This window comes from Tachyglossus aculeatus (assembly GCF_015852505.1).
Source record: "Tachyglossus aculeatus isolate mTacAcu1 chromosome 12 unlocalized genomic scaffold, mTacAcu1.pri SUPER_6_unloc_1, whole genome shotgun sequence".
Classification (NCBI taxonomy): Eukaryota; Metazoa; Chordata; class Mammalia; order Monotremata; family Tachyglossidae; genus Tachyglossus; species Tachyglossus aculeatus.
In genome coordinates this window covers 16,452,894-16,463,469 of record NW_024044828.1, presented here as the reverse complement: position 1 = coordinate 16,463,469, position 10,576 = coordinate 16,452,894, and the positions used below count along the sequence as shown (strand labels likewise).

The 10,576-nt window shown below is 50.0% G+C and overlaps 2 protein-coding genes across 2 annotated transcripts; both read left to right on the top strand.

Moving 5' to 3' along the window:
• The first annotated feature begins 3,338 nt into the window (after nt 1–3,338).
• LOC119920824 (taste receptor type 2 member 41-like) lies at nt 3,339–5,315 on the top strand. Its single transcript, XM_038741047.1, has 3 exons — nt 3,339–4,230; nt 4,484–4,603; nt 5,098–5,315. The coding sequence occupies exons 1-3, from the start codon at nt 3,339–3,341 to the stop codon at nt 5,313–5,315; spliced, it is 1,230 nt and encodes a 409-aa protein (XP_038596975.1).
• A 142-nt stretch (nt 5,316–5,457) lies between these two features.
• LOC119920823 (taste receptor type 2 member 41-like) lies at nt 5,458–10,096 on the top strand. The gene is made up of 3 exons (XM_038741046.1): nt 5,458–5,593; nt 7,200–8,198; nt 10,035–10,096. The coding sequence occupies exons 1-3, from the start codon at nt 5,458–5,460 to the stop codon at nt 10,094–10,096; spliced, it is 1,197 nt and encodes a 398-aa protein (XP_038596974.1).
• Nucleotides 10,097–10,576: the final 480 nt, after the last annotated feature.

Sequence of the window (10,576 nt, the reverse complement as noted above, 5' to 3'; positions counted from 1 at the left end):
CACAGTGCTCATGGATGGTGGTGGTTCTGGCACCGGGTATTTTTTTAATAGTATTTGTTAAGCGCTTAGTATGAGCCAAGCAGTGTTCTAAAAAAGCACTGGGGGAGATACAAGGCCATCAGGTTGTCCCACGTGGGGCTCACAGTCTTCATCCCCATTTTCCAGATGAGGGAACTGAGGCCCAGAGAAGTGAAATGACTTGCCCAAGGTCACCCAGCAGACAAGTGGTGGAGCCGGGTTTAGAACCCATGACTTCTGACTCCCAAACCCAGGCTCTTACCACTAAGCCACGCTGCTTCTCATTTGCCTCTGCCATCAGGGAGCATCCTACTTGGCAGCACAATTTACCCTGTCCTTTCTGACCCTTGCATTGAAAATGACAATGCTCAAAGATGGGACCAAGATTAATCAATCAATTAATCAATCAATCAATCATATTTATTGAGTGCTTACTGTGTGCAGAGCACTGAATGTTGATCTGCAACTTTGCTGGTGGCCAGGGGAGTTTTCCGCAGTACCCTGCTCCTTTCCCTGGAGACTCAGCAAGCTGACCTGTGAGCTAGACTGTAAGATCTTTTCTAGACTGTAAGCTAATTGTGGGAATTCATTCATTCGTTCAATCATATTTATTGAGCGTTTACTGTGTGCAGAGCACTGTACTAAGCGCTTGGAAAGTACAATTCGGCAACAGGTAGAGACAATCCCTACCCAACAGTGGGCTCACAATCTAGAAGCGGGAAACAGACAACAAAACAAAGTGTCTACCAACTCAGTTATATGGTACTCTCAAATGTTTAGTGTAGTGCTCTGCATACAGTTAGTGCTCAGTATAGACCATTGAGGGATGGATTGATTGGAGAATATAAGCACTTAGTACAGTGCTTTTCACACAGAAAGCGCTTAATAAATACGATTGAATGAATGAATGAGACTAGTGGGAGAAGAAAGAGGAGGAGTAGCAAGGAGAAAGCTGAGTCCATCAGGAGCCATTCTCCTGGAAAGAGGCCAATCGTCACACTCCCGTCTCGGTTCATCCCAGCACAGAGAGGATGATGCTGGAGAAGGGATCCATGATCCCAGACCATCTTCCCTGGTCACCTCTCATGCCAGGAGCAGGCAAATCCTGGCCAGGCAAATCGAGAACTAATGAAGAGAACAGAAGTAGCTGAGCACACAGAGATTTACATCCATCCTCCCCAACTCCTGAGACTGCAGATCCTCCTTTCTGTTCCAGAGGACTAGGGCAGAACCAAGAACACCCCCCGTTTGGCTGCTCATTAGATCTGCTTACTCGGCCGGAGCTCAGGGAGCCGAAGGGGATTGAAACCAGAGCTGGGGATATGGCAGCGCCACTGACCATCTTCTTTTTCAGCTTTTATCTGCTGGTGCTCTTGGTGGGACTCCTGGGTGATGGATTCATCGTAGGCCTGTTGGGCAGCGAGTGGGTCCGATGCAGGAAGCTTTCTCCGTGCGACATGATCACGGCCAGTCTAGGAACCTCCAGCTTTTTCACATTCTTGGTGTCGATGCTGAATGGGATCTGCATCTTGGTCTCCCCCAAACCATATTACTCCCCGTCTCTCTTCTACTGCATGTTTGTCTGGGCCCTTTTGAACTTGTTCTCCTTCTGGTTTGTGGCCGCGGTCAGTGTCTTCTACTGAGTGAAGATCGCCACCTTCGCCTACCCACTCTTCCTCTGGCTGAAGCAAAAGATCTCGGGGCTGGTGCCCTGGTTCCTCATAGGTTCCATATTGGTTTCCCGTGTCTCCAATCTCCCCTTCATTATCCACAACAGCACTAACTCCAGCTGGAGGAACAACACAGGGAACAGAACTGAGGGGGACTGGAAAATCTTCCGGTCACTCAAAATCCTGGTCATGATCTTCATTCCACTGAGTGTCCCGTTCCTCCTGCTCCTCATCTCCTGCATCCTGTTGACCACCTCCCTCCTGTGACACCTGAGGGCCATGCAGAACATAGCCCCGGACTGCGGGACTGCAGCTCCAATGCTCAGACCTGTGCGCTCGCATCTCTGACCTCCTTACTCTCCTTCTATGTTTGGTACTTCATCCTTCTCATCTTAACCTCGACCTTCACCATTCCAGCTGACGGTCCCTGGACGTGGCTAGTCCAGCTGGTGACTTTCTTGGGGACAACACGCCATCCCCTCTTGCTGATGTGGAGAAATCCCCAAATCCTGGGGGCCTTGGAAAGGAGGCTGCATCACATCCCAACCTGCCAGACACCGTGAGGGACAGCATAATCTTCTCTCCAAGTAAGGCCAGGTGACCCCCAGTAATTTTACTGACTGGATCATATCTGGTCTGGATTACCCAGAACCTCATGGGTTGCAGTTAGGGAACAGGGAAGCAGCACTGCCTATTGGGAAAAGCAAAAGCCTGGGAGTCAGAGGGCATGGGTTCTAATCCTGACTATGTCATTTGTCTGCTGTGTGACCTTGGGCAAGTCACTTAACATCTCTGTGCCTCAAGTCCCTCATCTGCCAAATGGGGATTAAGACCATGAGCTCCAGGTGGAACAGGGACTGTGTTCAACCCAATTATGTTGTATCTACCCCAGCACTCAAAACAGTGTTTGGCACACGGTAAGTGCTTAACAAATACCACAATTATTATTATTATTATGTCCATTTATCCAGATTGTCTGGTTTGCATCTAGACTCTCCCCTGTCCAGTGATGTGGAGGGAGGCAGTTCTGGTGTTGGATATTTGTGGATGGCATCAGCAGCACAATGTTTCCTTTCCTTTCCTCCTCTTGCACTGACAATGATTATGATGGGAGACGAGGGCTAGTTAGTTGGCCGGCATCGATGAACTGTAACCGTGCATTAACTTGGAGGGTGGGGTAAGGGGGGGATTTCTGCATGGTCCTGCTCCCATCTCCAGTGGCTCAACAAGCTGGGGTTGAGTGGGAGAAGGGTGAGGATGAGCAGCAGGAAGAGAGTTGAATCAATCATCACCTTTCTCTTTCTTCAGGGTCTAGCCCAGCGTGGGGAAGGGGATGTTGCTGAAGGAGAGACTCCCTGTTGCTCATGACCCTGGGAGGTCTTGGCCAGGACAACTGGAGCAGTCCTGAACCCAGATCTTCTTTCCTGGATCACCTTTCACACCAGGAGCAGGCAAATCTCGAACAGGCAAATCGGAAACTAGTGAGGGGAACAGCAGTAACTGAGCCCACGGAGATTTGCATCCTCCATTAACCCTGCAGCTTCCCCACTCTTGCTCCAGGGGACAGAGACAGATTCCAGGACACCTCCTGGCCGGTCTATCCACAGCAATCCGGCAGGCGACTCTACTCATTCTTCAGGATCCAGGAACATGACGGCCCTACTAAATATCTTATTTTTCAGCCTTTTCCTGCTGGAGCTGCTGGTGGGGATGCTGGGTGATGGATTCATCGTGGGGCTGTTGGGCAGCGAGTGGATCCGATGCAGGAAGCTCCCTCCATGCGACATGATCGTGGCCAGTCTGGGAGCCTCCAGGTTCCTCCTGCTATGGGTGACAATGCTGAATGGGATCTATGCCTCTATCTTCCCCAAATTTTATGAATGCAGTATTTTCTTCCTCTTCTTTAACTTCCTGGGAGCAATGTTGAGCCTTGTCTCCTTCTGGCTGGCTGCCGGGCTCAGCATTTTCTACTGTGTGAAAATCTCTACCTTCACCCACCCCCTCTTCCTCTGGCTGAAGCAAAGGATTTCAGGACTGGTGCCCTGGTTCCTCACTGGCTCCCTGCTGGCTTCCTGTGTCACCATTATCCTGATCACCACTGGCTATAGCATTATCCTCACCCAGGAGCATGCGTCAGGGAACTACACTGAAGTTGAGGGGAAAACATCCCGGTCGCTTTATATCCTTTCCATGACATTTATCATATTGTGTGTCCCGTTCCTCCTGCTCCTCATCTCCTCCGTCCTGCTGACCACCTCCCTCCGGAGACACCTGAAGGCCATGCAGCACCATGGTCCTGGCCTGCAGGACTGCAGCACCAAGGCTCACACCCGTGCCCTCGTAATGCTGGCCTCCTTCCTCTTCTGCTACGCTTTGTACTTTGTCAGCCTGATCTTCATCGCAGCCCTCATTATTCCATTTAACAGTCCCTGGATATGGCTGATCCAGATGGTTACTTACTTAGGACCAATAAGCCACACCTTCATGCTGATATGGAGCAACCCCAAAATCCGGGGGGCCCTGGAGAGGGGGGGCCTGCAGCGTGTCCCAGCCTGTCTGACACCGTGCTGGATGGCATAAATTTCTCCTTCAGTAAGTCCAGGTCCTCCGGTAATTTTATAGATTTGTCCATGTCTGGCCTGGATTACCCAGAACCCTATGCTTTGCTATAAGGCAACAACTGGTTCTCTATGATGTTCATTTGTCCAGACTGTTTGGTTTGTAGCTAGCCTCCCCCTGCACAGTTCTCGTGAACGGTGGTGGTTCTGGTGTCGGGTATTTGTCTGTGCCATCAGTGAGCACCCGAGTTAGCAGCACAATTTACCCTGTCCTTTCTGACCCTTGCATTGAAAATGACTATGCTCAAAGACGGGACCAAGTTTGTTGGCTGAGAGTGTTGATCTGCAACTTTGCTGGTGGCCAGGGGAGTTTTCTGCAGTGCCCTGGTCCTTTCCCTGGGGTCTCAGCAAACTGAACTGTGAGCTAGAGTGCAAGCTCATTTCTAAACTGTAAACTGATTTTGTACAGGAAACGTGTCTACCCACTCGGTTATATGGTACCCTTCTAAGAGTTTAGTGTAGTGCTCTGCCTACAGTTAGTGCTCAGTAAAGACAATTGACTGATGGATTGATTGGAGAATAGTGGGAGAAGAAGGGAAAGAGCTGAGTCCATCAGGAGCCATTCTCCTGGAAAGAGGCCAATCATCACATCTCCCTTCACGGTTCGTCCCAGCACAGAGTGGAGCATGGTGCAGGATCATCTTCCCTGGTCACCTTTCTACCGCGGAGGCAGACAAATCCCAGCCAGGCAAATCGGGAACTAATGAAGGGAACAGATGTAGTTGAGCCCACAGAGATTTACATCCATCCTCCCCAATTCCTGAGCCTGTAGCCCCTCCCTCCTGCTCCAGGTGACTGGGGCAGAACCCAGAACACCCCCCCGTTTGGCTGTTCATTACATCTGCTCACTCGTCCAGAGCTCAGGGAGCTGAAGGAGATTGGGATCGGAGCCGGGGATATGGCAGCCCCATGGCCCATCTTCTTTTTCAGCCTTTATCTGCTGGTGCTCTTGGTGGGACTCCTGGGTGATGGATTCATCGTAGGCCTGTTGGGCAGCGAGCAGGTCTGACGCAGGAAGCTTCCTCTGTGCGATGTGATCATGGCCAGTCTAGGAACCTCCAGGTTTTTCATGTTATTGGCGTCAATGCTGAATGGGATCTCCATCGTGGTCTCCCCCAAACCATTTTACTTCCCATCTGTCTTCTACTGCAATGTTGTTTGTCTGGACACTTTTGAACTTGTTCTCCTTCTGGTTTGCGGCTGGGCTCAGCGTCTTCTACTGCATGAAGATCGCCACCTTCGCCCACCCACTCTTCCTCTGGCTGCAGCAAAAGACCTTCGGGGCTGGTGCCCTGGTTCCTCATAGGTTCCATTTTGGTTTCCTGTGTCTCCACTCTCCCCTTCATTATCCACAACAGCACTGACTCCAGCTGGAGGAACATCTCAGGGAACAGAACTGAGGGTGACTGGAAAACCTTCCGGTCACTCAAAATCCCGGTCATGATCTTCATCCCATTGTGTGTCCTGTTCCTCCTGCTCCTCATCTCCTGCATCCTGCTGACCACCTCCCTCCCGCGACACCTGAGGGCCATGCAGCGTGGCTCAGTGGAAAGAGCACGGGCTTGGGAGTCAGAGGTCATGGGTTCAAATCCCAGCTCCACCAATTGTCAGCTATGTGACTTTGGGCAAGTCACTTAACTCCTCTGTGCCTCAGTTACCTCATCTGTAAAATGGGGATTAGGATTGTGAGGCCCACATGGGACAACCTGATCACCTTGTATCCTCCCCAGCGCTTAGAACAGTGCTTTGCACATAGTAAATGCTTAACAAATACCAAAATTATTATTATTATTATTATTATCATGCAGCACCACGGCCTCACCCTGCAAGACTGCAGCACCAAGGCTCACACCTGTGCACTCACAGCGCTGGCCTCCTTCCTCTTCCTCTACGCTTTGTATTTTGTCTCCCTGATCTTCATCTCGGCCTTGATTATTCCATATGACAGTCCCTGGGTATGGCTGGTCCAGATAGTTACTTACTCAGGGCTAGTAAGCCACACCCTCGTGCTGATTTGGAGCAACCCCAAAATCTGGGGGGCCTTAGAGAGGGGCCTGGTGCATATCCCAGCCTGCCTGACACCGTGTTGGACAGCATGAATTTCTCCTTCAGTAAACCCAGGTCCTTCGGTAATTTTACGGACTTGACCATGTCTGACCTGGCTTACCCAGAATCCTATTGTTTGCTATTATTCATCTGTCTGGACTGTAGCAGTCCTCTCCCCTGCACAGGGCTTTTGGAGGGTGGTGGTTCTGGAATCAAGTATTTTTACAGGCCATTGGTGACCACCCTACTTAGCAGCCTAATTCGCCCTGTGATTTCTGACCCTTGCTCTGAGAATGACTATGCTGAGATGGAACCAAATTTGTTGGCTGACAGTGTTGATCTGCAAATTTGCTGGTGGCCAGGGGAGATTTTCTTAGTGTCCTGGGGACACAGCAAGCTGACCTGTGAGCTAGACTGTAAGCTCATTTCTAGACTGTAAGCTAATTGTGGGCAGGAAACGTGTCTACCAACTCTATTATAGGTAACCCTCCCAACTGTTTAGTGCAGTGCACTGCATACAGTTAACACTCAATAAAGACTATTGAGTGATTGATTGGAGGATAGTGGGAGAGGAATAAGGTTGAGAAGCAGGGAGAGAGCTGAGTCCACCAAGTGCTGTTCTCCTAGAAAGAGGCCAATCGTCACATCTCCCCTCATGGTCCATCCCAGAATGAAGAGGGGGATGGTGCAGGATCATCTTCCCTGCTCACCTTTCATCCCAGGGGCAGGCAAATCCCGGCCAGGCAAATTGAGAACTAATGAGGGGAACAGAAGTAGCTGAGCCCACAGAGATTTACATCCATCCTGCCCCATTCCTGAGCCTGCAGCCCCTCCCTTCTGAATCCAGAACACACCCTGTTTGGCTGCTCATTAAATCTGCTCACTTGTGCGGAGCTCAGGGAGCCGAAGGGGAGCGGGACTGGTGCCGGGGATATGGCGGCCCCACTGATGGTCTTCTTTTTCAGCCTTTACCTGCTGGAGATGTTGGTGGGGATCCTGGGAGACGGATTCATCGTGGGGCTGTTGGGCAGCAAGTTGGTCCGACGCAGGAAGCTGCCTCCGTGCGACATGATCGTGGCCAGTCTGGGAGCCTCCAGGTTCCTTCTGCTGTGGATATCAATGCTGATAGGAATCTCGTTCATGGTCTTCCCCAAATCTTATTCCTCCTCCATTCTCTTTTCCTTCTTCAGGTCCATATGGATCCTTCTGACCTCTGTCTCCTTCTGGTTTGCTGCCAAACTCAGCCTCTTCTACTGCGTCAAAATCGCCACCTTCACCCACCCCCTCTTCTTCTGGCTGAAGCAAAAGATATTGTGTTTGGTGCCCAGGCTCCTAATGGGCTCCATGTTGGCTTCCTGTGTCTCTGCTCTCCCCTTAATCATCCACTGTGACACTAATGCCACTTGGAGGAATGGCTCAGGGAACGACACTGAGGCTAAAGAGCAGATCTTCTCTTTATACTATGTCCTGCCTATGATGTTTATCATGCTGGGTGTCCCATTCCTCCTGCTCTTCACTTCCTCCGTCCTGCTGACCATCTCCCTCCGGAGACACCTGCGAGCCATCCAGCACCACGGCCCCGGCTTGCAGGACTGCAGCACCAAGGCTCACACCCGCACACTCGCAGTGTTGGCCTCCTTCCTCTTCCTCTACGTTTGGCACTTCGTCTCTCTGATCTGCATCGCGACTGTAATCGCTGAGAGGAACATGTCCTGGGTGTTGCTAACCCAGATGGTGACTTTCTTGGGGCTGATGTGCCACCCGTTCCTGCTGATCTGGAGCAACCCCAAAATGCGGGGAGTCTTGGAGAGAGGGCTGCAGCGAGTCCTGACCTTTCTGACCATACGTGGGGCAGCATAAATCCCTCCTGACTAAGGCCAAGTCCTGTGGTAATTTTGCAAATTTGTCAGTGTTCCACCTAGATTGCTCATAATCATAATTTGTTATTAGGCGATGGGCTTGGTGTTTGTTCGCATTCCTGATATGAATTTGTCCTGATTTCTCCACCAAATCCTGTCAGTTCAAGGTTCAAAACGTATCTAGAATCTGCTTCATCTCCATCCAATCTGTTCCTGTATTGATCCAAGCTATTATCACATCCCGCCTTTACTATAATCAGCCTCCTTGCTGACCTCCCTTCCTACTTTCTGTCCCCTCCTCCAGGTCCTATTTCGCTATGTTGTGTTTTTTTTATGATATTTGTATGGTATGCGCCAATCGCTGTACTAAGCGCTGGAGTAGATACAAGTTAATCAGTGTGGATACAGCCCGTGTCCCACATGGGGCTCATAGTCTTAATCCCCATTTTACAGATGAAGTACAGAGAAGTTAAGTGACTTGCCCAAGGTCATGCAGCAGGTATGTGTCAGAGCCAGGATTAGAACACAGGTCCTCTGATTCCCAGGCCCCTGTACTATCCATTAGGCCATGCTGCTTCATGCTGCCTGGATGATTTTTCTTAAAAAAGAACCCACTTCATTCCATGTCTCCCCACTCATCAAAAACCTCCAATGATTACCCATCCATCTCTGTACTAAACAAAAATTCACCACTCACCTTTGAGGTGCTCCATCATCTTTCCTCCTAATGTACCCCACTAATCTTCTCCCATAACCCAGCCCAGATACTTAACTCCTCTAATGCCAACCTAATCACTGTGCCTTTAGCTCATGTGTTTTATTGCCAATCCCTTGCTCTCGTCCTCCCTCCAGTGTGGAACTCTGTTCTTCTTCATATATGACAGACCACCTTATCTTGCAAGTCCTACTAAAATCATATCTCCTCCAAGAGGTCTTCCCTGAATAAGCCCTCAATTCCCCATCCTATTCGTCCTGCCCTCTGTTTGGCCTTTGTGCTGGGGGGAAGAGGGGTAATAATAAAAATGATGGCATTTATTAAGCGCTTACTATGTGCGAAGCACTGTTTTAAGCGCTGGGGAAGTTTCAAGGTGATCAGGTTGCCCCATGGCGGGGCTCACAGTCTTAATCTCCATTTTACAGATGAGGTAACTGAGGCACAGAGAAGTGAAGAGACTTGCCCAAAGTCACACAGCTAGCAATTGGCGGAGCAGGGATTTGAACCCATGACCTGTGACTCCAACGACCTCTGACTCCAAAGCCCGGGATCTTTCCACTGAGCCACGCTGTTTTTCTTGAGCACTTGAGCACTTTGATTCTCACCCTACTTCCAACCCCACAGCACTTATTTCCATATTCTATACTCTGCCATTTCCCCTATCTGAAATTTATTTTAATATCTGTCTCCTCCTCCAGACTGTAATCTCCTTAAGGGCCGGGATTCTGTCTACCAACATCATTGTATTGTATTCTCCCTATCTCATAGTAGAGTGCTCTGCACACAATAAGTGCTCAATAAATACCAATGATTGACCATCTTGTTCTCAGGTAGCCTGTCTCCTGCCCGGCGCCGTGTAGGGTGGCAGGTCTGGTGTTGAATATTGGTGGGTACCGTCAGTGAACACCCTACTTAGCAGTGCAATTTGCCCTGTCAATCAATCAATCAATCAATCGTATTTATTGAGCGCTTACTGTGTGCAGAGCACTGTACTAAGCGCTTGGGAAGTACAAGTTGGCTTCGTGGCTCTCATATTGAGAGTGATTACTCTGTGAGATGGGGCCTGGCTCACTGGTCCAGGGATGCTGATTTGTGGCCGTGTTGGCAGGTGGTGAAAATTTCCTCATCGCCCTCGTTCCCTCTCCAGCAACTCAGCAAGCCAAGGTTTAGTGGGAGAGGAGCAAAGATGAACAGTGGGGAAAGAACTAAGTCAATCTGGAGCTATTCCCCTGGAAAGAGGTCAATTGTCACCTCTCTCCTAATTGTCTCCCTCTCTTCAGAAAAGCCAGGGGATGGGGAGGGGGAAGGTGGATGATGTCGAAGAAGGGATTCCATGTTGCTCATGGTCCTGGAAGGGCTCGGCCAGGACAAAATGGAGCAGCCCTGAACCCAGATCTTCTTTCCTGGTCACCTTCCATGCCAGGAGTAGGCAAATCTCAGACAGCAAATTGAGAACTAATGAGGGGGAACAGCAGTAACTGTTGCCAACTTGTATATGTCTCCAACCTGTACTTCCCAAGCGCTTAGTACAGTGCTCTGCACACAGTAAGTGTTCAATAAATATGATTGAATGAATGAATGAAAGAACTGAACCCACAGAGATTTCCATCCATCCTCCCCCACTTCTGAGCCTGCAGCCCCTCCCTCCTG

Coding starts and splice junctions, on each gene's coding strand:
- LOC119920824 (XM_038741047.1), top strand. CDS start 3,339: ATGACGGCCCTACTAAATATCTTATTTTTCAGCCTTTTCCTGCTGGAG. Junction 4,231..4,483: donor GGAGAGGGGGGGCCTGCAGC/GTGTCCCAGCCT, acceptor CTGTGCCATCAG/TGAGCACCCGAGTTAGCAGC. Junction 4,604..5,097: donor GTTGATCTGCAACTTTGCTG/GTGGCCAGGGGA, acceptor CTCCTGCTCCAG/GTGACTGGGGCAGAACCCAG.
- LOC119920823 (XM_038741046.1), top strand. CDS start 5,458: ATGTTGTTTGTCTGGACACTTTTGAACTTGTTCTCCTTCTGGTTTGCG. Junction 5,594..7,199: donor GCAAAAGACCTTCGGGGCTG/GTGCCCTGGTTC, acceptor TTCTGAATCCAG/AACACACCCTGTTTGGCTGC. Junction 8,199..10,034: donor CCTGACCTTTCTGACCATAC/GTGGGGCAGCAT, acceptor CCGTGTTGGCAG/GTGGTGAAAATTTCCTCATC.